The 26,398-nt window shown below is 40.0% G+C and overlaps 1 protein-coding gene across 4 annotated transcripts; it reads right to left on the bottom strand.

The window, feature by feature from the left end:
* Positions 1-1,211: 1,211 nt before the first annotated feature.
* On the bottom strand, positions 1,212-26,387 carry MFSD11 (major facilitator superfamily domain containing 11). Of its 4 annotated transcripts, XM_074607849.1 has the most exons (16): positions 26,205-26,366; positions 24,238-25,931; positions 23,721-23,880; positions 23,318-23,488; positions 21,767-21,822; positions 20,671-20,778; positions 20,163-20,242; positions 19,968-20,064; positions 18,028-18,086; positions 15,884-16,025; positions 14,789-14,829; positions 13,551-13,616; positions 9,968-10,093; positions 8,772-8,946; positions 7,628-7,763; positions 1,212-6,259 (listed from the first exon to the last, which is right to left on the bottom strand). In XM_074607849.1, exons 4-16 carry the CDS (start codon positions 23,411-23,413, stop codon positions 6,092-6,094), a joined length of 1,350 nt encoding a protein of 449 aa, XP_074463950.1. In that variant the 5' UTR covers positions 23,414-23,488; positions 23,721-23,880; positions 24,238-25,931; positions 26,205-26,366; the 3' UTR covers positions 1,212-6,091. The 4 variants fall into 4 exon arrangements, with proteins under 4 accessions (XP_074463950.1, XP_074463952.1, XP_074463954.1 ...); XM_074607851.1 differs by lacking the exon at positions 24,238-25,931 and having other exon boundaries at positions 26,205-26,387; XM_074607853.1 differs by having other exon boundaries at positions 23,318-23,880.
* Positions 26,388-26,398: the final 11 nt, after the last annotated feature.

Genomic DNA, 26,398 nt, shown 5'->3' on the forward strand with positions numbered 1-26,398 from the left:
CCATGTAATTGGTTTGGTGTTTTGTTTTTGGTTTTTTTTTTTTTTTTTTTTACAACGATTAATCATCGTAACAAACTCTGCAGGTCAGGTATTACCACAAGACGAGTGACTCTGCCAATAAGTAGTCACCAATGCATTCAGTAAGGATGCTTAATTGAAGCTAATTTCACTAAGTGACCTTAAAAAAAATAGTAATTTCTCTTTAACATGACAGAATTAATTTTTTTTTTTCATTTAAGACACAAACCTTCTATTCTCCCTGCCCCCCCACCCCCCGCCCTTTATGACCTAACTTTGAAGTGCAAACTCCTAAATGTCCTTGTATCCGAAGATCCAAAGGGCTGTGCAAGGCAAAGGCCAACTCGCATAAAGCATGTTACAGTCAGCCATTGAATACAGATTCTTTCTCTCAGAAATCAGAATACCAAGGCCATCCAAAGATCACACTAGTGGAACCACAGTGAATTTTGAAGAATCCACAAATTACTGAATCTCAAGGGAAAAACACCGCAGGGGAAGTTTCTCGCTACTGGCCTCCTTGCATGAGGCACTTGTTACCTTCCCTCAGCATCCTCATCTCTGCAATCACATCCTTTCCCGCACAATCCCACCAAACAACGGCCAAAACTTCCCCGCTGCTCCCTCTGTGCCCTTTAACCACCGCTTGAAGCCAGGACCGAATCTGCCCGTTAGCCACAGAGTTTCCGACTGGACAAAAGCCTTCCACATCTACATTTAATTTTAGATAAACAGGACCCCAAAACCTCTACAATTGTGATGAATTTTGTGGAGTCTTTCAGACGTACAACACTTGAGTTCAGAGAAAAATATCTAAAGTTGTGGGAAAGGATACTGGAAGAGGAAGCCATAAAAGACCACTTTAGAAACACTGTCCTTTCAACAACGGGGTCAGTTTTCAGAGGATGGATTCTCAAACAGGACAGGGAAAGCAAACGGGCTAGGACTGAAGCAGTCCCCCAGATTTCCCTCAGACGTTACCACGAGTGGAATTAAGTGGTTCAAAAGGGCTGCTTAGCAGAAACCAAATGTTTTCATTCTCCTGCGCGGGCTCTTACAGATGCCACCAAGCACTTCTGAGATCCGTCAGTTCAGACTGTGCCTGCCTTTTCCAAAGCCCCTGGCATGGCTGTTTAAAACAGTGACAAAAGCAATTCCGACAACTTAAAAAAGCATACTACGAAGAAAAAACATTGTCTGTGATTCACTTTTATTTGCATGGCTGCGACCATGAAAAGAAATATGGTAAACAGTCGGTACACTCACTTGAAATCAGCATTTTCATTAGAACAATCATTATGTCAGCCTGTTCTAAATTATCTCTATTTCTAACCCAAAGACACCTTTTATTAAAGTAAAACCAGTTTCAATCACTTAAAGTAGACTTCTGCACATTGTCAAAATATAAACAAAAGCGAAAGGATAGCTTGCAGGACATGTCAACAGCTGAAATAACCAACATAGAAAATACGAAACAAACAGAAACTTGAGTTAATGCCAGCAGCAGCCAAATGCCCAAACTCAACTGAACACAGCAGCCCCTTCAGGTGCCTGCTGAGAATTATTCTCAGGTCCAGATTTACCCTCTATTGCACTTTTAAGGATGTTTTTTTCCAGTCTCTCATCAGTGCTTCTCTGCGGTACTAACACAACCTCTGAAGATAAACTTAGCAAAGCATCATTCTGAATTTATTCCTGAAAAATAACACAGAGTCTCAACCTTGCTTCTGAACCAGCAGGGTCATAGCCCAATGGCGAGTATCTTGTTAAAGCAGGTAACTTCAACTTCATCTCCATCTTTAAATTCTCCCATTTTTTAATATTTCTGCCAGCATATTAGAAGACCCACCTGGGAACAAGGACAACATCGTACGAACTACTGCTTCCATTCAATTTGCATAAGTGGGGCTACAAGACTTCCAAGGAAAATAGTGGTGTGGATAAAGCTTTGAAAACACATTTCCCTAGGAAAAAATCAATGGTCATGATTGTAAAATTCTATCTTAACTAAGATACTTGCACAATTCCAGTCAAGGTTGAGTATTGTATCTACTGGCACAGTGTTAAACGTAGCAGTTCCTATTTGTACTGACAGCAAACAATTAATCATTGCTCTCAAAAACAATCTTTGAGGTTCTTTTCATACACGCCTACTCTGCAAGCAGCGGCACACTGCTAGGCAACCTCTGTGCCATTAATTACTGGCGCTTAGACAGGTTGGTGTCCAGGGAACTGCGTTCTCCAGACGATGTAAACTTGCCGAATTCAAAGAAAGTCAAGTCTGGCTAACTGACGCACAGTCCTGAATTTATGTTTTTCTACACTTAAACTATTTTTCCATAAAGTTACACCAGAAAACTCCACCAGGAAGTTCTCTTTCGCATACAGTTTAAAATGGCCACAAAAATTGAAATAATACCCCTGCAGAAGACTTCTTGTTTTTAACAACTGTACCACAGGAGGGGTTCTGCTAAGACAGGGACCTCAGTAAAGGTTATGGGGGTTTCGGGTTGGGTTGGTTTTGGTTGTGGGTTTTTTTTGTTTGTTTGTTTGAATATATCTTTTTGAGTTTAGCTGTATCTGCAGAAGTGTATATATTAGAATTACTTATAAAGAACACTTCATACATGGTTCTCTTCCGTATTTCAGCTTGCTGACATAGATTGTACCTAATGAAATTAACACAACAGAAGTAAAAGCACATCCCATAATTATGCACAAGGGCTACAGCTGTAGAAATTTTCTCTTTCCATACATTCATGTATCAAAATGAAAACTGACTGGCAAGACAGAAATATAGATATGCTTATATGATATGCATTAAAGACTAATTTGTAGCAGCTTCTTTGGCACTCAAATGTCAAGAATATCAGTTTTCTTTTCCTCTTTAGTATTTCTTTGAAAAACTTGGGGATGCAGTATATGAAGATATTAAAACTTAGCAACAACACAGAAGGGAAAAAAAAATGAAAGAAAGACTTCTTTTCAATAAACGCAAGCAACTCAATGTGTCATTTCCCTTAGAAAGATAAAATCCCTAATATAAAACAAAGCCACAGTACCGCAAATACAGCAAAAGCCTTTTCAAATCCCACTTAATTTAACACTAAGCACCCAATTCAGATTAATGTGAAATTGTTCAAAGGCCAAGGAGGTGAAATGAATGGGGTGCAGTCTCGGGGCTGGTAAATATTGATAAAGAGATTGAGATGGAATCATGAACGGATGTCAGCATTACTATACTTTATATTGCTATAGTCAAAATTTTGACTGATCTAACAATTGTGTACAGCTGGGTAGATTTTTCACCTGAAAAAAATCAAAGAAATACGAGTAAGTGAAAAGCAATCATGTGTTATCATCAGCGTGAATAACTGAGAACTGTCTCTTCAGATCAAATGTCAAAAGCGATACTTGTATGGTTAACAGTGAAAAAAAAATTGGCTATCCATGATGCAGTTTTGGGAATTTCACGATTTCTTGTAAAGCTTGCCACACCGCAATAATACTTCACTTTAATGACCCAATAAATGGTTCTGAACAGACTTCTAACACTATCTGATATTGAGTCAGACCAAGCAGAACAGAGGAAAAAGAAAAAAAGTAAAGCGGGTACACAGAGGTACTGAAGTCTACAAGTCCTAGTTCATTAGTATCCCTGAAAGTCAGTCTCAAAATGCTTTTCGAAACGACATAAACTTAGCAATTTTCTTTAATTTCTAATAAAATAGTTGATATAAATCTTGTGTGGCAGATGAACACCACAGAAGTTCATCATTAAAAGAGATCAATTTAAACAGCAGCCTCATAAGACCCGTAACCTAGCTACAATTAAATGGCATTGCTTTAAAGGCGTTTATAGTTACTCATCACCACAAGACCCGAGAATCATTTTCTCTCCCCCATGTACCGAAGATAAAATTGTTCCTCGTGAACTTTCAAGTCTTTCTTCTCTCATTGATATGCAGGGGAAAACAGGTCCCAGGAAGGTTTTGGAGAAAAAAGTCTGTAATTCCCTATCTTAAAAAAAAAAAAAAAAAAAAAAAAAGAGCTCTTCATCCCTTTTGGTACTTGGGAGAAAATAAATGTGTAGCAACAAGAGAATTCTAATCACTGGCAGCATCTTATCGTCTATACGTTTTAGGGTGCTCAGTATATAAAAATAATATCTTTCAAATTACAGGATAACAGGAGTGGATAAGAGACAGGCATTAGAGTGCTGCTAGTCACATTAATCATACATATTGATTGAATACTGAATGCTTTTTCAGTTTGTCTGACACATTGGAATGGCTTCGGTAACCCCTCGCTCAAATGCGTGTTCTGTCTCATTCTCTTTTACATCACTCATTAAACCTCCCGGGAATACACAAAGGCTTTCTCTCCTGGCTGTCCTCGCAGATTCCTTTGCTTGCCAAGTCTTCAGGTGCCCTCTCATTCTCCCATTAACACCTTACTGATCTCACAGCAAAAACCTGCAGTGAATTTAAAAATCCTTTTCTATATGCCTGTAAAAATCGCCCCTCTCTGCTGTTTTAGTGTGCTTGAAGAGGGCTGCGCTTCATGGGAGTTGTGTGTTACATGCCCTTTGAGAGCAAAAGTGACAGCAAATGTCACAGGAGACGCCGCACTCCCTCACCAAGTTTAACCTTGGGTACACCTACGTAGTTATGACACGCAGGAGCTACTGACACGGTATGCTCAGTCGACTTTTTTTAACTTGTCTTTAAAGATAAGGCATTAACATTCTGACTGTGCATAAAAAAAAAAGGTTGGTGAACGGTACTTTTCTAAAAATACCTACATGGAGTGTCTAAAAACACTTTCTCAGTGTTCCATACCTGCTCTCGGTTGCATCTTGTTTGCCCGCTAGACAGAAACAACTGCGAGTATTACGGAGTCATGTAGACAGATAAAATCAAGGTGAGTTGCATTCCCTGCCTGTATTATATCATCCGTAACAGTTTTGCATTAAAACTTAGTTACTATGCTAGTAGTATCCTTGTTTTCGCATTTGGCAGAATAATATTACAGTACAATACTTCCCAAAACATGCTGAATGAAACAACTTACATCAAGCGTTTCAGGTATTTTTAGACTATGCAGTAGAATAAACACTGCAAAGTTATTCTTGGAGTTCACATTCTGAGTCTCTTTGTACTTTAAAAAGTTACCTCAGACAACGCTCCCACCACAGATTATGATGAAAATTTTGCTGAACTTAAAAGAACTATTTGAGAGGCTGGAAGGGAAGCCATGTCTTATGGTCCTTCATATAGCATTACCCTGAGAAAGTTTCAGCAGCTCTGCCGACACAGTCCAACTCTGAGATGCTGCACCAAGAGATTGCTTCCAATTATCAATGCTTCACAGATTGCAGGAGCACGTCCTTAAGACAACTAAGGGTAATTTCTTCAAATTCTTGTAAAAATCTTTTGTGTCACACTACTGATTCTCTTTCTTTAAAAAAGCACATTAAATAGATTAATAAGCAAATGGTTGGGGGGGAAAAAGGAACTGGGCAATACAGAATAAGGCAACATTTCCCACAGAAATACTCCCCACATCTAATTGCTGAAAAAGTCAGTGACATAAATTGTTTTCCCAGTTGTGCAGACGCATTCTGCGACACAATGTACCTTAAAAAGCCATCAGTCATTCAACACAAGAATTCAAGTGTCTGCAGAACTGGAATATAGGAAAAATAATTTAGGGGGGAAGAAATGAAACTGTAGTTCTGTAGTGCACGGTAGAGTGAAATTATGCAATTACATTCTGAAAGGTACATCTCAGAACAGAATTGTTCAATACATAGATCTCTACATTTCCTTCCATTTCTAATATCGGATTTTTAAGAACATGCATACCACGCTCAGGTGATTAAAGCGAGAAAAAAGCCTTTCAAGTTTGGCATTTTTTCCTCCCACGTTACACATTCAGTTAGCCGATGGTGATTTAGGAGTAGCTTGCTCCATCTTAACCCCTGCAGCCACTGGATCTTTTCACCTTCTCGCATCACTTCACAATAAATGTGCCTGTTTTCCCTTATGTTGGGCTAGACGTGGTAGCTAGATCAAATGCTGCTGTAGTCCGAGCCACGGGCAGCAAGAGCTGCTGCTGCTTCCCACTCCACGGTAAAGAAGGTAATTGTTCCAAAGAAGCCCACAACCACCATGATCAGGAGTTGCCACTGCAGAAGGAAGTAGTTGCTGTAGAAATATGCAACTGCAGCACAGATGGACTGAGAGGAACAAAAAAAAAAAAACAAAAAACACAAACCACAACGTAAAAAGATTTTCAGTGGAGATATCCAGGCTGGTATTACTATACAAGGATTATCAAATTGACATACACACAGTTTAATACGCAACTCTCAGTGGTATGCGTCTGTAGAAGACATATAATCTTAAAACTTCATTATACCCCAACATATGCCTTGATACTATATACAACAGATTTCGTTTTTACTTGTTATTTAAATAGTGTTCACTGCAAGAAGTGAACACAACTCAAAAGCGTTTGTAGCATTGCAAGCGCAGTTCTCTGGAACTTGAAAACAGTTTGTCTACAAATGATACTGCCAATGCTCTAAGACAAAATGCAGAAAACTATTTCCAGTTTTACAGCATCACAAGCTATTCTGTATCAAAATAGCTCGAGGCTTTGACAAGCAGTGCTGCTTACTTGCAATGTATCCTTCAAGGGTAAAATTTTCCTTCGAGCTCATATAAAGAATCTTTATATTCCACATCTATCTCAAATTCTTACCTATGACAGAGAATGATATAAAAATGCAGCAGTGCACAAAGAAAAAAAAAAATCTTTCTGAAGCAAGCAGCTGTCATCTTTTGAAACTAGACACGCTCTGACCTCTGCTCCCAGCACTAGCTCGCTACCGGTGTGACCATGCGTGAACAGTTTCAACGCTTTGCACTGCTGTTTTTCTGCCGCTACCTCTGATCAACACAGATCTTGACCTGGAAAGTTCAGTATCAAACAAGATAAATGCCTGTGAGTGAAGTGATCTATCCAAAATACAGCAGTTGCGTTCATACTGTACAAAGACTTTTCGAGTCTCCAGCTAGCGGAGATGCATTTATTTTGGCATTCGGACAACTTAAGACCAGATAAACAACGTAACAATTCTTCTTTTGTCTGTGTACCCACCTGATACCCACCAGTGACATGGTACATCATCCACAAACCCTTCAACTACTATTTAAACAACTTGTTTCCTTTTAACCCCCTCTGTCAAAGACTTCTCTGAGTAAATAAATTCAGTAAATGATTATTTAAATAAAAACCAAGTCTGGTTAACTGTACTAGCCTTTTGACTTTAAACTACAATTCCCAACACTTCTAACTTCCCTCAAAACTTGTAAGTAATAGCAGTTTGATTATATACTCAAACCAAGCTATATAACCACCCCAAGCTACACAATCAAGCTACTTCTACCTAAAAAACTTTTTTCTCTCCTGTGGAAGATAAAAAAAAATAGGATGAAATCCTTTGCAGAAACATCATTTTTTCAGCTCATTAAAAAACCCAGCCCAGTATTTCCATAATATTCCAACAGTCGTACTTTCAAAAGGCTGTGCCATGTAATACCTGAACAAACTTAAAGATGGCAAAGGCAGGAGCACTGTCTTCTGAATACAGGAATCCTAAAATACTGAGGAGCTGGGTGTTAAAGCAGCTGTCCCCCAGGCCCAACAGAAAGCTGCAGAATATGGCCACCTCTTTGCTGAAGGAAAAAGTGAAATCAAATTTAAAAACCATTCATTGAAACAGCTTACACGTCTATAAATTATTTTTGGCAGACTTATTTGGAAACTGAGAATGGAAGAAAGTTATCAGACTTTAAATTTCACTGGAAAAGAACTGGGAACGCTTGGCTTGGCAAAAAGAATAGTTTTATCAGATTTTAATTTCTTGAATGCTAAGACTTCTGATACCTGAAGTCAATTCTGCACTGAACTAGAACTGCTAAAAGAACTCATTTTGGTGCCTGGAGCCACAAAGCCCACGAGGCAGCGATTAAAAGCTGAGACACACATGGTGAGTTCATAAAAACTGCAGTAATATTAGAGAAATACTATTTCATTTTGCAGAAAAATACTCCAGTGAAGTAACGAATAGTCACCTGCACAGGCACAAATGCTTGTAATTGCAAGTTAGTAGCTGCATTTGCACAAACTGACAACACTGTTTTCACACAAATTTTCAAAAATACAGCCCAAAAGAAGGTTGCAATGATGAGATAAAAAAACTCCCTATGTTCTTCTCCTAACACTGGGTGGTATAAGAGACAGGCATAGCATGGCTCCAGTTAGACCAAGCAGACTTTGACAATGAGCATTCAAAGACTTAGGAAACCAACAAAACGGTACAAGGTCAGTGCTCCAGGCTGTAGTAAAACCAAGCCCAACACTGTTTTAAAACAAACAATTCCTGACACCTAGTACAATAGACGCTGGTCTCACTATTGTACTACGTGTCAGAAATGTCAGCTCTCAAGTGGCAGAATTGCTACCAAACATCCTCATGCTTTTTATTCTTATGCCATTTAAGTTCCTAAATTGAGTGCACACTGGTAGAATATCTACCTTTAATAAAAACAGAATTCCTGAAAGCTTTCTCTGATGGAGTTAGTCACTACACAGAAAAGCAGCTTCAAGGAATTTTCTATTAGAGAAACATGCCATTTATATACATCTTGAGTCATACCAGCCAAAGGAAAAAGTTTACATACCTTGGAATCATATAAGCAACATCATCTGTTCCTCTCATAGGAGCAATAGGGGCATCATTTGGCATGTTGAAAAAAATTAAGTAAAAGGCAATGAAATGGACAACCATGCCTAGCATCACAACGGGGTTCCTGCCGAAGCGGTTATTCTTGCTCAGTAAACCAAAGAGTCCTCCACCTGTACGAGTGAAAAAAGATTGGATAACTAAATCACAACTGAAGATGTAGAGAACAGAACCAAGCTTAAAATACCGCAAAAAGAAAAAAAAAGCAGTTGAAAACTGAGATTATGAACTTCCCCATATTGGATAACCAGAAGATCGACAGACATGAGAATAGTCCCAAGGAGTCCGCCAGGTCTGCCAGCCCCATTTGCAAGACGGCAGAACCTTCCGGTTCTAGAGTTGTCTGGGAAATGCAGGCAGGAGATTTATCAGGTGATGCTGATGGAGACACTTAGACTTTCTGCAAGTATTTTCCCAGCAGCCACTGTTTCCTCCAGTACTGCAACAGTACTAAGGGAAGACGGATGGCCTTGTGCTTAGCTCTTTTAATTATAAAAACATGCATCTCTATGGATCCAAGGTGCTAGTAAACAGTGTTTGGTCTTTGGTTGCTTGGGTGTTTTGTTTGTTTGTTTTTTAAAAAAAACAAACACTGCAGTACTTAAGTTTATGTAAAAAAAAATTAGGTAGTCAACATTACCTGTATTCAAATATGAGATCTCATTTAACACAAGCTAGCTTTTTTAAAGACAGAAATCTTTAGTGTAGTACTTTTTAATAAATTTAAAATAGTTACAACATCACTTATATAATAAAAATGTCAAGAGAAAACTATTTAAAAACAGAACATCAAAATGCTGAAAATTCCCCACTAACATTGTAGCCTAGTGCTTCCCTCATTCTAAGTCTTACGTATTCCTTTGCACTAACCCAGAAAGAATGCAAAACCTTGGGATTCATAGTCCTCTATTTCACATCCTAGTCTGCATTCACTTCACATCGTGTAATGTATAATTCAGTCTAACAAGGAACGACGCTGACAATTTTATTTCTAATATTTCATTTTTTGTTTACATAATCATTGCTGGAAGCTTGAAAGACACTATTCAGTTAAATAAAAAAAAAACCCATGTTTTGAGTAACTACATCATCTTAATCCTTTTTTTTTCTGGAAGGTAGTAAGTTTAGACTCACCTAAAATTTCTCCAACACCAATAAAAATACCAGAGAGGCCAATAAGGCTCTTCTCTTCACTGCCAAATCTATTCACAGCACCAATACATGTTCCATATACTCCAGAAAAGAACGTTAATTCCAAACCTTTGAAAGAAACAAAACAAAAAAAAAATAATGAACTATTACAAAAGTTATTTAAAAATTCTTTATGTCTGAAGGCTGTTTTTCCCTAAAGTACCTTTCAATTACGTATATTTAAATGGGGTATGTGTAGCAGAAGCAATTAGGGAATTTTAAACCATGTAATTATGATATTCTTCTATGCCACTTGACAAAACCTGCATTAGAAAAAACGGTGTCACTAATTCCTGTCACACGCACTTGTGTCAGTACTGTTTCTGCTGACACAAGCTCTACACATAGTCTAGATTTCTGCTTTTCAAGAACTTTGGAATTTCATGTGTAAGGTTCCACCTCCCCCTCCCCCAAGCTGTGGCATTCCTAGGAAAGACTCCCTGCACCTCCAAATACCAAACGAGCCAACATTCCTAAAATGGACTCTTACTTTTCTATACATACTGAACTAAAACTGAAAAAGAACCACCGCTATTTGTTTAAAACTCTTCTTTCTTTCTACTGCCACTACTGTGAGGAAAGGTAACACAGTTGGGTCCAACTAGTATGAGTGTAAGTGTTGAGAGATATTAGTTGTTTAGCTTAAATTTAAGTTTTAATTGGAATAAATTACCCAGGGTTATAATATGGTGTGGTTTATGCTGTTTGCCTAGCTTTACTTGGCCTGAGTGGCTAGATTTGCTGAAGCATTTAGGTGGCAACTAATTTTCTCAGTAATTTTCCTAGTGGCTGGTACAGTGCTGTGTTTAGTCCTTTAGTATGAAGAAAATGTCGGTAACACGCTGATGTTTTGGACGTGTTTTTCCCTAAGTCTGGGACTTTTCAGTTCCCTGTGTTCTGCCAGCGAGCGCAGGTGCACAAGAAGCATAAACCAGAAGATAAGGAGGCGACAGCCATCAGCAGAGACTGCAAATCAACGGGATAAGAGCAGTCAACGGCCGGCCTGGACACAGAGAGAGAATCCAAGGTGTTAGAAGACCCCAGACCAAAAATCACCATTGGACTAAAAGACGCACGAACAGCGTGTGACAGGCGCGTCTAGAGATCGCAAGGGCATCATTGCCCAGGGATTTTTTTGTTCAACGTCCCTCTCTGGAGGCACCCAGCCCCAGCTGACCCTGCTGCTGGACCTCTCAATTAAGTTATTTATTTTTATAAAATCTGATGGCTGATATTCTGCTGTGGGAAACCCAGGGTCGAGCCTGGAGAAGGAGGGAGCGCACCCGAGAGTAAGTGTGTGTGTGTGAGGAGTCAAAAGGGGCACCTGTCGGCCCACTGGGGTCACCCACTGCAAAGGGACTGTGGTCCGAGCAGGGACAGACTCAGGTGCTGTGTGTGCGACTCCTTGGAGGGCGTGTGAACGCTCAGGCAGCGGCCTCTCCCTTAACGATAAGCAATCATCAGTGTAAAAATAGCAGTGTCTTAATAGAAAGTATATTTAAAATAATGCAAATTGTTATGTCTAAACAAAGCAAAACAGTTCAAAAATAGAACTGTTTCTAATTTACCTCCTTTGCCTTTTGCTACTGCAAAAATAAGGTACACCATGCTCTGGTCTACATGTAGCAGGCCACCTAACATGGTATATGACCTGCATAGCCTCTAAAAGGGGTGAACTTTGGGCAGTCTTAATAATGTGACATCACTCTGAAATAAAAGCTTTTGTTGGCCTTAAGGGATTGTGTATTTTCCTACATAAAGTGGCAATATTGACCACGAGCCACCAGATGGCAGCAGCTATTTTTTTTCCAAGCTGGACTGATTATTTTTCTGCTACCTGTAAAACCAAATTTCAGATTCATCAGGCAAAAGCTGAATTACCCCCTTCCCTTGTTATCTTGCTTCACATTCCCATTGCACTAAACGTCTAGGAGGAATTAAACTTAGGTAATTTGGGTTAACACAACATTGGAGATGCTGTGAAGTAACTTTAGCTCAGATTAGGGGCTGGTGCAAACTGACTTCATAGCTACTACTGCTATTTCTCTACCAGAAGCTTCGGCAGATGTTACAGCACTGTTTATAGTTTGCTTGCATCTAAGTTTTTCTTTTCACCTACGAGCGCTAATAACAATTTTTCATAATGGTGACTCAGAGCTGAGGTTCTGAAGATGCATCTATTCTTCCTAAAACTTAATTTGATCCAAACAGAACTACACCTGAAGCCAAATAAGGAGCAAGAAACCCGTCCCCCCCAAATCCGTTAAAGGATCCCAGTAACATTTTGTAGCACTTTTGTGGAAGAATCACTTTAGTATACGGCAAAAAAAAATGTGTTTTTATTGTACAACTCAAACCTTGGTCTAAAAATATCAGACCAGGTTTAACTAAAGCTGCTAAAAAGAAAGAGAGCTCTTTGCACAGCAATACTAGTGACAAAAATAGTTGAAAATGGCTAAACCTTTGCCCAATAGAATCAAGACTAAAATGAAGACTTAGTAATTTAACATGACTCAATGGAGGGGACACTGAAAGTGTATTCCGCAAAAATATTTTTAATTCAAATGCAATGCAATTGCATTAAACAATCTACAACCTATTGATAGGGTAATGCCAAATCCCATAAAAACTAGTTACGTAAATTTTGCCTAACCCTCAGTTTGGGTGTCACAGAACTGCACTGAACCAAGCATTACTACATCTGTCAGTATTCACAGAGTTAGGTGCACCCCTCCTGCCATACAGCAATGCTTTCCAGAACACAGGAACGTCCTGAGTAACTCATTCAAAGTTAATTTCATAGAATTTCATAGAATCATAGGGTTGGCAGGGACCTCTGGAGATCATCCCGTCCAACCCCCTGCCAGAGCAGGGTCACCCAGAGCAGGTGGCACAGGAACGCCTCCGGGCGGGTTTGGGATATCTCCAGAGACGGAGACTCCACCACCTCTCTGGGCAGCCTGTGCCAGGGCTCTGCCACCCTCACAGCAAAGAAGTTCCTCCTCGTGTTTACGTGGAACTTCCTATGGTCAAGTTTGTTCCCGTTACCTCTTGTCCTGTCCCCGGGCACCACTGAAAAGAGCCTGGCCCCATCCTCCTGACACCCGCCCTTTCAGTATTGATAAGCGTTGATAAGATCCCCCCTCAGGCGTCTTTTTTCCAGACTGAAGAGACCCAAATCCCTCAGTCATAAGAGAGGTGTTCCAGTCCCCTCATCATCTTGGTAGCCCTTTGCTGTCCCCTCTCCAGCAGTTCCCTGTCCTCCTTGAACCGGGGAGCCCAGCACTGGACCCAGCACTCCAGGTGCGGCCTCCCCAGGGCAGAGCAGAGGGGGAGGATGACCCCCCTCCACCTGCTGGCCACGCTCTTCTTGATGCCCCCCAGGATGCCATTGGCCTTTTTGGCCACAAGAAAATATTCAAGTAACATTTGCAGCAATAGGGAGTTATGACCCTGCTCTGGAGTTAAAGTTCCAAAACAATGCCCTGACACTGCTATGTGATTACACACTCTGCTTACTTCATACCTGTGTAGGCTGTTGTAACGCTGAGAAGCATAATCTCTTTGGTGAAGCTCAGCTTTATAGATTTCTCTGTAAAGACATAATAATGGAAATTAATACAAACTTCTGGTAACACTATTTAGAGAATCTAAACTTTCTTTTGCTCTTTGCTTTAAGCAGAAATAGGTTAAAATTATGCAAACTGTAACTTTATTACAGTAAACAGAGTGCTAAACAAACCAACCCTCACCTGCCCTTTAAAAGAAATGCTGTGATCTGAAATCCTTTTTTGGCAAAAAATGCCAAGGGGGAAATATTAAAGAGGGGATACACAGTTTTCGATTAGCAGACAATTTTCTGCTCATTATATTCTTTTACTCTCTCTCAGTTCGTGGCAACTGTCTCCTAAAAAAGTAAATAGATTCTCATTGAAGATCCCCATGTTCTCAAAACAAATTTAACACTCAGAGGCAGACCACATTAAACTTCAATGGAAACTGCAGATGCTCCAGGTAAAATTTTTTGGTTTTAAGTGGTATCATTTGGTGACAAAATAAAACAACATGTAACTTCTCTTTTACCTTGTTATGTTAGTGGTTGGTTTTTTTTATTTAAAAAAAAAAAAAAGCACACAAAACCTTCATGCAGTAGCTTTCCCAAGTGCTGGCCTGTTCTTCTGGAGCTCATCTACAGAAGGAAGCTGTTGTGAAACAGCTTGGATCTGAAACTAGATCAAGGAAATACTCCTGGACTATACTAGTATGTAATTGAAGTGAAGTCTGTTTCACTTTCTTGGCTTCCAGTCCAGCTTTGTATGATACAGCCACCTGAAAGGAGCACTTCTGAAGCACAGCCAGCCAGCTCACACCAATCACACACCAACAGTCATTTGCCCACACGTTAGTTCAGTGGTTCCCAAGACTTTCCAGTTGCAAGCCCCATTTTGCCCAGGCTCCAAATCACAAATACTCACATGGACAACTGAATTCCTATCAGGCTCAAAACTCATCAGTCCTGTGTCCCTATATGAACTGTCATCTCTGCTCTGAAAACCATTGCCATCTGGCTGTCATTTTTCCAAGCAGGCCATCCCTGAAGGTCTATATTTGAAGTGAAATAACTGAAATGCATTCTTAAAGCCTTACTTGTTCACAAATTTTTGTTCTAAGTGATTTATACGTGATCACATGTATAAATCATGGAGATCTGGAAAAGGTACGTCAGTATTTTTTGAAACAACTCTTACGTGAAACACTACTTACTGAAGGCAGCCACTGCTCTCGTCATTTTGCTTTCTGCAGACCTGGATAAACAAATGACTGAGTCAAAACGGAAAAAGAATAACCCTGTTGCATCACTATGCTGGAAGCCAGCTTAATTTTTTAAAATCTTCTGTACATTCTCTAGCCCAGCATTATATACTGGAATACACTAAAATATTATTAAAAGATTCCGAGACTCTAAACTACTAACTACAAAATTTATTTGCTTTCTGGGCTAGTGAACGCCATTAAAAAAAATAACCCGCTTAACAGAGTCTTTCTTCTGAGCATTTTTAGCTTTGAACATTTTTTCACTGGCGTACTTACTGATGTTTTTCTAACGTTTTCATTGTTCTTTAAATAAAGTAAAAATATTTAAACTGATCGTTAGGAAGAAGTTCTTCACCATGAGGGTGGTGAGACACCGGAACAGGCTGCCCAGAGAGGTGGTGGAAGCCCCATCCCTGGAAGTCTTTAAGGCCAGGCCGGACGGGGCTCGGAGCAACCTGATCTAGTGGGAGGTGTCCCTGCCCAGGGCAGGGGGGTCGGAACTAGATCATCTTTAAGGTCCCTTCCAACCCGAACCATTCTATGATTCTATGATGCCTCAGGCAAAACTGTACTGAATCTATCTATGTACCTATGCACTTGTAATGTATTTATTAGGGTGGCATATTTAGAGAAGATATGAAAAATATGTTTCAGTATGTAAAAGATAATCTATAAAAAGGCAGTAAATCCTGTTCATTTCAGCCTTTAAACTGGGCTCATGAGGGCAAGACAGACTATGAAAGGCAGATACATGTTTAATAATCAGTGGAGAAGAGAGGTAAATGGTATCTTTCCAAAGGCACTTACTCGTTAATGGAAAAACTTAACGTGCAGTTCTACACTCCACCCTTGAGAATATGTCATATAAAGAACATTAATTCTCGCTTAAGGTACAGACACTTTTCTATTAAAATCTGTACATTCTACAGGTTGTTCATAACATTTATGTTTCCAGATCAGAGGGCAAGTGAATGCAACGTTCCATTGAGGAGTAGGAGCACGAACAAGTATATGTGACAACATGTTACTGCCATAAGCACTTACGAGCTGTCCCCCAGGATTTCATTAGTAGAATCCTCCTCCCCTGGAGCTTTTGTGTCCTCTCGTTTCCTAATCAGAAAGAACAGAACTGTGCCCACAAGACTGATAACAGTCAGAGCAATGAAGACAGTTCTGCGATCGCTCTCTGTGGAAAAACAAACAAGAGTCATAACCAGATGTGCAAAAGCAATTCAAACCAATTCAACTACCTGCCAAGAACTAACACAGAAATACTACGTAACAGCGTTTAAAACGCATACTAATTTTCTAACTTACCTTTCACGTGGAGCAAAAGGTACCCAGCTGCTGGCAAATTCGTGTCTCAGTTTTATGATGCCAACAAAATATCGGCATAATTATGAATGTCACTCTCGCATTTTCTGCCATGCAAAGGCTATGACCAAGGAGGAGCCAATTAACAAAATAAATTATTAGCAGAGGAAAGTACATCTCTTATGACTCATGTAATTCAGAGTGGACATAGCAAACTACGCCAAAATCCTTCAAAATTCTAAAAAATAGCTCTTTACCAGCATTAGAAATATTAGTGCTGTAACGTTATAAACTGGTAGGCTTGTGAACTACAAAGGCCTTAAAACCACTGAAACCTCACTCAACTGACACAACGTGCACTGTGCAGCTGGAGGAAGGGAATTGTTGCCCCATGCACCAGCTCTGCTGCACTAACCAACTTGTTTGGCACGGGCAAGCCTGTAATACAGAAGTCACCCTCATTTAAAATTTTAAGCAGGAGAAAAAAAGCCAAGAAACAGCTAATGGTCGTGATTGAACTAGCGTACGACTCTGCAGATACTGCCTACGCTTGTATTTACTTCCCCTTTAGCTTAAAGGTAAACATAAAATTGTTCTACATCAATTAAGAAGAACCTCTGTATGATTACAGATCAAGAAGAATATGTGCTTCACCTTGAAATACCTGTAATATTTTTATATGGGTAGTAAAAGGAAGGAGGAATTAGTTTTTAAGGGCTGTTAAATTTTCTGATATCAACATTTTCTTTATTAAAGAGGAGTCTCAAGAAATTTGAAGATCAAGGAAAACGTAACAGCAGAACTTCCTTACAGTTAATTGCTCTATTCTGTGGTTAGCAAGAGCAATGAAATTTAGAATGCACAGAATTTCAGGCACACCAGGTTCAAAGTGTCTCCGACACTTTAAATAACACCCTATTTATTTACAAAATGTTGGTTTTCCAGCAATACTCATTTTTTATAATTAAAATCTTACTTTTTGCTCTATTTTCACCATTGCCATTTCATTATCTGATACCCCCACCCACCTTGCCCTGCTTACTTAAAACAGTTGCCAGAAATCTCTGTTTTAAAACCAGAGTCTCAACCACTATTCAGCTTCTTAAGAACATTCAGAAGTCAACTGTTCTCTAATTCCTGCTCTGTACCAGTCTAGCATGATGTCAAACAAAAAAAACCTATAGTACTAATTACAATCCCATTAGGAAGTTAGTCTTCATAAACTATGCCAAGAAAGGAAGAGTGAGTTCTTTACACACTGCTCCAGGAACGCTGCCAGTTTACGCAGCAGCAGCCCGCTCTCAGTCCAGCTGCACATCTCCATCTCTGTCTTCCTACACAGCTGGGTGCCAGCACAACCATTAGTGCAGCCATGGAGTGAACTGGCATGGTTTTCCTTTCTTTTCCTTTATTTCACAGGTTAATCAGTCTCCAATCTGATTTAGAAGGATGGTCTACACCAGGAACGGGACAGCATGTATATTAAACATACAGCCATTCCGGAATACCTTTCCCTCAAACCACGCATATTTTGGCACAAGCGTGTCTCCACAGGTCAAAAACCCAGAGTAGCTATGATGGAAAACTTTATTCTAAACTAGCATACTGAGGAATTTCACAGACAACATCCTAAAAGAGAGTACTCAAAGTGCACTGAGTGCAGGAAAACGACATACGTAATACAAGGGCCATGAGTACCATGGAACACTGAATCAAAAACATATTCCAAAAATAGTCTATCTAACAATAAATTGGAAAAAAAATTGTCTACTACTGTATAAGTTTCTTGCCATTTTCCAGTTCGTTGTTTCATCTGTTTATTCATGCTACCATACTTTAAAGGATGGCCTCCCATATAAGCAATCAATACCCACCTGATATGTGAGTTTTTCCTTGCCAAGCGAAGTATATATAGAGGTTTCCAAAAAACAAGCTGTAAACCAAAAGGAAAACAAAGGTAAGAGCACTTTTTGTGGCAAGATTAAGGTTGTAGCATCATAGGAATACTATACTAAGCAAAAAACAGTACTGTACAATTGTGAAAGAAATGAAGACACTAGTCACTCTCTATGCAAACCGCTTACTCTATATAAAACTTCCAACACCGTAAAGGATTCTTTCGCGTAATGCTGGCTATTCATTTTCAAGAATAAAAATGCAAGGTGGTAACAAAAATGAGGAAATCTGCATCGAAGCTGTCTCACTCTCTAATTTTGGAAGGGTATAGGTTAGAAAGCTGACACATTTGCGGAGATGATTTTGTAATACTTCCTTAGAAGAGTCATGTGTCTTGCCTGAAGTATTGCCCCAGCAATGCTCACTTGGTTGTTAACAGCTCCAGGGAAATTCTGTGTTCCTACCTACAGTTTCCTGAAATACAGTAATTCTGAATGAATAGTGATTCAAAACAGGCTTAGAGTCAAGTTTCCTCATATAAAGCCATGCATTTTACTCACTGTAAAACACACGATTAATTGGGTTTGTGGAAATTGCTACTCTGATGACATACTGATATGTTAATTCCTGAACCTGAAACTTAAGAAACACAAGAAGTATGCCGTTGGTTCAGACTGATACTCCACTAATCCAGTATTCTGTCCCCGCAACAGCTTCAGCAATGCCATTTAATGCAGGCTCACCAGCCTAAGCACTTTCTGCCATTCATTTCCCTCATTGTCTCCCAATATTCAGAATTGCTGTATTAGAGGTGGTAAAAGGTACCCCTCTTCAGGAACCACTTGTGGACCTTCTCCAAAGTGGAGTCACAGCCTTTTTAGTCTCTTTTCAAGTCAGCAGCTCTATCTTCCTGTGCATTTTTATTGTATTTCGCTGTATCATATATGCTCTCCCAAGAGGCATAAACCGTTATCTACACAAGACACTCAATTGTAGCAACGCAGTAACCACGACCTTGTTCTCACTACCTGTCTTGATGCCGAGCCTGTTGTTGACTTTTTTGGTTGATGCAGCACTTGAAGCTTAACATCAGAGAACTACTGACAACAAGATCTCTTTTCTGACTGCCAGGTCCAACTTTAGTATCTTCACTTCAACTTGTCAGCAAGGTCCAGCTGCTCCCTCAGGGAAGGAGGGCTAAGCTAGGAGTCAAGGAGCATAACGCATCCAACAGAGAAGGTGCCTCATCAGCTAAAGCCCAGCCCAGCAGTACACGAGCAAAGCAAGCAGGGCAGACCCAAAGATTGTAGACAGGGTCAAATAAGAGTCCTGACCATCGTATAATTTTACGTTGATGAGACAGGTCTGAGGTCAAGCCAAGGAGGTGAGTCCACAGGCCAGAGTTAGGTTCAGCGATCACCACACAGGTCCGTGGTGACGAGGCAGAACAAAGCCAAGACGGGAAGCCAGTCTAGATCAACAAGAGCCCGAGCCCAGTACTCCTCCAACACAGCTCTAGCAAAACTGAAAGCCCAGGGCTGAGTTTAAATGGGGCTGCTGGGCCCATGGGCAGATGGGAAGGGTGTGGTGGAGGTACCAGGTGAGGCTGTTCATGGCCATTAGGGCTTATTAGTGCACTTATATCTTGGCACAAATTAGCACAGCCCTTCACAATCAACCAGATTTCTGTTACATATGTCAAATGTGCCCCTAACAGCATGTCGAGAGCAGAGGCTTGCAATATGTAACATTCATTGCTCTATAATGCACAACAGCAATGTTGCTTCCAGCCTTCCCTCCCACTTCTCTGACTGCAGAGGACCAGTGGAGTATTTTTGGATGCAGTCTCCCACTTATCAAAAAACGTAAAAAGTAGAACGTGCACACAACCAAAAAAACATTAACAAATAAAGCTTACCTGGACTGTAAGAGTGCCCAAAACACTCCACTGTTCCTTCCAATGGTGTTTTCATCAGAATTTACAGTCAAGCAATTTCCCTGTGCCGTCCAGAGTACTAAAATATACCAAATGTATTGCTCAGGAAATAACAATAATGTAGAGGTATATTCAAATGCAGCAAAGAACAGTAAACAGGCTAAGAACAATGCTTACCTGCAGCTGCAATGCCAATAAAAACAGAAGCAGTGTAGAAAGCCCATGTAGCAGGCTGGATAAAAACTGCAATATATAGGCTAGAACAGAACAGATCAGTTTATTGAATATAGACTTAAAGTGGACAATGCTCTTTAACAATCAGATACCTCACTTAGCTTCTTCTAAATCAGCTACTCTCTCTCAAGTGACATTGGAAAATAGTTCAGGCCATATGCGAAAAAAGGTAATATTTTTACTCCACTAAGCGTGTCAAGTTTTTTTTTTTACATAGTCATTAATCTGAGACACAACCTGAACTCCAGTGACAGCAAAGTCTAGAAATGCTGTGGAAAAAATACACTCTGTTCCAGTAGGCTGAACTGCTTTGCAGTCACACATCTACTGACACAGGCAGTTGCCTTTCTTAGCCAGTACAATTTCATGTATAGTATGATAGCCTTAGGCATGAAAAAATGAAAGAAAGATTTCAAAGGAAGCAGAAAAAAAATTCAAAATTAATACTTACCTATAAAATATGCCACTAACAACCATGGAAAATTGAGGTCCTACTATCGCAACCACTGAAGGTGATACAAGATTTGATGCAGAGAATACTCCATAAATAATGGACATGCTACATAAATAAACACCAAAGATGATTAAGTACTTAAAACAAAATATAGGATGTAAGTGCAACTGATTTAAGAATATTCAGTCAATTCCAAAGTTATCAAGTTAAGTACACACATAACTTAAGCAACTGCGTAACTTTCATGGTCAAACGTTTCCTTCCTTTCTTCTGTTGCCTTCACCCATAGCATTCTATGTGGGAATACCGGAGCGTACAGTGTTTCTTGAATTGCTGAATAGAGTCCCAAACTATTGCAGGCAAGCACATCTTGTCATTTACAACACCCATTTGTCAAACTGCGCCTCAACAGTAGTTACTGCATTTTGTGCCCAGTACTTCTAGAGGAGAAAGTTCCAGAGCCTCATTCGTCTATCAGTGAGGTTTTCATTTTCTGCCAAACACAGCACAGAAATTGTATAGATATATTTTGTGCCAGTTGTAGATTTAGTTTAAATTAAGCCAGGAAACCTTCAAGGCAGCAACCAGGTTTTCCTACGTGACAGCTTAATTTGGCATACAGAAGGTCCCTGAGCATGCTTGGCGAGTTTGGCTATGCCAGTGCAATAAACAAACAGAATGGCTTTTCGTGGCTTTGCTTCTCATCTTTCTGACTGCTCCTTTCGCATTTATGTTGCGGGATTTCCTGGAAGCTGATCCACACCACCTGTCCTACATAAACACACAGAGGTGTACAAGGACGGACAAACAACCAAGGCCTTAGTTAGCAGTTTTATTTAACTTCCACGTTCTGCATCTCCTAAGATAAAATGCTGAGAATGTGATGACCGTATGGCGTTTTTGCTGCCTACAAAGACAAAATGCAAGACAGATATGTAGTTCAACTAGAACTAGAGCGAATGTTTAAGTATGCTATTAAATGGTGAAGTCAGCAGAACACTACAATCTCCCAAAAGTATATCTCTACCAGATGGAATTATAACCAGCCTCGCCCTGCAAGAACCACAGTAATAAGAAGATCTGTGTAAATTACCTTGTGTAGCCACTGCCATGAAAATCCGTGTTGTTTAAATTTGTGATAACGGTTTGCTGTGAGGAGAAAATCATATGTTAGAAGGTATCTTGTAATCTGAGAACACTTGCATCAGTTTGAAGTCAGTATTAAATGTTAAAATTAATCATTAATAGACCCTACAAGGCACTTAAAGTATTACAATTCACAACACCTTCACAATGAAGGTGAAGGAGATATTTGGCAGGGAAGCATCTATGTTGGAAGCAGTAATTAGTACTTAAGGATTATATCATGACCTTAAAATATTTCACAAAACACCTCTCAGGTAGATAGGTATGACTATCTTAATTTAAAAAGTGGGGGGGAACGGAGAAGTTTCAAAATACTCTTAATTTGACCTAACTAAGAGCTTCTGATAAGAGTTTCCGTTCTTTTCAGTTTCCCTTTATTTCCCTGTTCCTTTTTTTTTTCCCCTTGAATCAGCTTTGGTGATCATGAGACCATGTAATTAGTTGGACTGGCAGGCAGATATGATTGCAAGTCACTTGTAATGACTTTAATGACAGTAAATTGCACTAGGTCCAATTCAGCGCTGTGAATTCATTGCAGAACTTCTAAGACCACCGGGCTGTACTTATGTACTCACGTACAGTTATCATGCTGCACTTAGGATGGTTTACAAAGGCCATCCTAAGTAGTTATTTCTATAGCACAGTGAAGGACATTTATAGGTCTGAACCCAGAAAGGATTCTTCTTGCATGCAAGAAAAGAGAAGCTGTAAGACCTGTAGGCTCAAGAGGAATGTTGAAATCTAACTGTCCTTCAGGCATATAATTAATATTGAAAGCAACGCCAACAACTCAGGTAGACGATCTGGGCTAAGTATGTCAGCAAGAGGATTCTAAAAATCTAAGTAGTAAGAATACAATCTGCTTTTAATAATAAATTTGGATTATGTCATGCCCAATTTTGCTTCAGCATGCAGAGATACACGATACTAAAGCAGTAAATTACTTAATCTGATGGAAGGTGACTTGGCAGTTCTAGTAACTGTGGAAGTCTGACTACTTGTCAGATGTTATCCTCGTACTCCCCCTCAATGTCTAATTTGTTAGAACGGAAAAATACGTTAGATTAGGGAAAACATTCTAAGAAAAACCAGGGGCATGGTTAATAATACAGCTTCGGCAAATATTTTGAAAGCGACTGTATACAATAATCTGAAATACAGAAGGTCCAGTCTAATTCAATTGATAAATATTGCGCCAAAACAGACACTATTTTCAAAATTCAAACATTTGATAGGATTCATTAATTTTCTACTTTCTAAGCAGACAGACACACTTACATATGTAGCTACGCTATCTTAAAGAAATAAACTGCTTAATTATACGGTTAACCAACTTAATCTAGTTAACACTAAGCCAAAAGAAAGGAGAAAAAATGTCAAGGTGTCTTGCATATTAAAAAATCCCAAGTAAAGGAACTCTTACATTAGAGCGCACCCAAGACAAGAAAGGATTAATAAGTGTCATAGAAATGTGGCGTGTTTTGAAATCCATACCTACCGCAATATTTCCACATGTCTGGAAAGCAGTGAATATAAACATAAATGAGACTCCCAAGATAATGATGTTGAAAAGTTTTTTTGATGCAGGAGACATTTTGTATTTTCTTGCCAAGTCCTCAGCTTGCGATGGGAAAAACTCTATTTTCTTTTAAAAGTTTCCTCTTAACCTCTGTTAAAAACAAGCAAGCAAAAAGAATAAAACATAAAAGAAAGCTTCAAAAATGAGGATTTCTCAGAGCTACTTATTAGCTGATAGAATATAACCATCAACTAATCAAGAAATCTGGTGATTCCCTTAAATAATGTACAGCAAAATCAGTAACTCAAAAAAAAAAACCAAAACCCAAAAGAGACCCCAAACCACCCAAAGATAAAGGTCTGGTACAAAAGCTTCTCTCTACCTTTTCCCATGAAGTTAGCAGAGCAGACTGCAGTATATTACTTCTTCATGACATCTCTCTCCCCCAAACGAAGCGGTTTTCCAGATACCGAGCTAGTTAATCAGCTCAGTTTCTTGCCATTGTTCTAAATGAGAATTCTGGTCCAAAGCCTGTAAATCACCTGACGAAGGAAAGATGAGACACTCGTACACAGCAGTCATTTCCATGCATGTTGGACAGGAAATAAGAAATATTTCACAATCTAGATCAGCTGACCCAGCCTAGAAAGCCCTTGTGCACTCTGGGAAATGCAGTTTTATGAGCATACACTTTTTCTACTTCAAAGGGCGGAAAACTCCTAGTCCTTAGAACAAAAAGATTTATACTAGTTTTTAAGAATTATAATCTCCATCCTCTAAATAATATTAAATAAATAATAAATAAAAGATTTTTAAAAGTCTTAGAAAATCATGTAAGAAAGCTGCCTAGCTGAATTCAAACACACAAATAGTCATTCCAAAGGGAAAATGATTCCCACCTGGGAAAAACCAAGTATCGCAGTGCCACCAACACACACGCTCTCCTCAGCGCTTCTGCCTTTCGTTGTCTCAGTGACTCAGGAAAGTCTTCATAATCTTTCACTGCTTCGTCTCAAGGAATAACTTCCATTTTTAGTAATTACACACCCTTACTATTTTACTTCACAGTATTTCTAAATAATGAATTTAAGATCAATTGATCTTTTAAGTTTTGAAGGTCTCTGTTAAAGCATCAGCAAAACCAAAAGAGGATCACCCATCTTGTATCGACTGAATGGCTGCCTTTTACTGGTCCTCTCCTGTGTCTGCCCTGTTGTCAGGATGGGAGCATTCAGCTAAATCAGCTGCACTTAACTGATGGCCAAAGAGGAAAGGAAGGAAATACAGAATTGATTGCAGTAAATCATCAAATTTTACCTTTGCTATCTACAGTAAAGGACTTAAATAAAACCCATAGCCCAGCTATTGTTCCATATTTAACTGTTTTTTAATTCCTGACCTGTATTTTCTAAAAATGTAGATTGATCTATTTTTCACTTGTGGAAGAAAGTCAGTACGATTAGTCAGAGGCTGCTTTACAAAGATCCAATTAGATTACCAAGGTGGGTTTTTGTAACACAAGCAAAGCTCTCTTCTTGCTTTTCTATATTATGAATTCATAGTAACAGATTTTTAAGATCCTCTAGGCGCTGTGTCCCACTCACACCTTCTTCCCCTTGGGCCGGCATAAGCATTCATCCAGCTGCACAGCAAACTGGGCTGGTGTGCTGGACCAATTCTTTTAGCAGCAGCTTGTATTGAAGTGACTGTGAAACAAGTGAATAAAGGGCACAGGAAACCCCCTCCATCATTTTAGGGAAATCATTGTAAAGTTAAACTTCAAATTTCTCCTTTGAGAAGAGGTTTCAGTAGATGAATAAGAAAAGCTTTAATCAAAATTCTCCTGGAAAAAATAATGAACAACATAGCACGGAGCAATACAAAACGTGTAGTAATAGTTTATTTGATTTTTTAAGTCTTTTGTAGCAGGAAACAAACTGTTGCTTCTAGGTTTGTATTGATGTCATTGCTTATTTTGACATTTCTTCAGTGCAAAAAAAATATTAAACGTAACAGTAAGAATAAGGGTTTAAATTCTAATACTGAATTTACTTTCTCATATAGATACAGTCATTGCATTAAACAAATCGGTAGAGACTTTTTGCTTCTCTTCTTTTAACATGGTATTACAAAACAGATGAGCAGAAACATTTATCACTGTTGTAAGATGAGAACTAAGTATTACAGTTTGTACGCAGAGTTTGAACGTTTTACTCAGTGCCTGAAATGACATAGCAACAACTTCTGGGATGGGGGAGCAGCTTTCCCTGAATTCCCTAGAGAAAACTCCGGGAACCTGGTTGCCACCCTCACACAAGGGCTGTGCCAACCCTCACCCTTGTTCCTGTTTTACCACGCACGCTGCCAAAGCACCAACGCGCAGAGCTGGCGTGCGCAGAGGATTCCGGCCCACAGCTCCCTCGCAGGCACCGACACAGCCAGGCTAGAAGCCCTAGAAGCACCTACACCGCTCCTGCGTCCATCGCGGCGAGGACTGGGGAGGCTTCACCCGGCACCGCCGCCGGCAGGTGGTGAAGAGGAGCCCACGCCAGCCCACCATATCCCCTCACGACACACGGCACCGCAGAACCGGCTGTAGTGGGAACAAGGAGGGCACAGAGCTCCCACAACAACTGCCCCAAGAGAACCACCCTGACAGCTTCCCCAGACAAGGGCCCGCGCCCGCCTCCCCTCACAGCGCTCTCCCCTCCGCGGCCGCCATTTTAAACCGTAACCTCCCGCCCGCGAGGGAGGTGCTCCCCTTCGTTAACGCTGCTTTTTCCCCCCCCCGCCCCCATTCGGTGGGGGCTTCCTGCCCCTCCTTCCCCCAGCGAAGGCAGGCCTCGCCTTATTTCCGTTTTTTTACCGTTTTCGGCGCACATTGTTCAAAATTTCCCCGCCTCCGCCGAGTCCTTCCGGGTCACGGCGGAGCCACCTTAACTGTCACTTTCAACGGCAGGCAAGTTATTAATTTAGAAGACGGTTTTCCGCGCCCCCTCCGAGACCACCTCTACCACCCACGATCGGTGAGGAAAAAAAAAAAGGAGAGAAAGACGAAGC

Source organism: Larus michahellis, chromosome 14 (assembly GCF_964199755.1).
Source record: "Larus michahellis chromosome 14, bLarMic1.1, whole genome shotgun sequence".
Taxonomy (NCBI): domain Eukaryota; kingdom Metazoa; phylum Chordata; class Aves; order Charadriiformes; family Laridae; genus Larus; species Larus michahellis.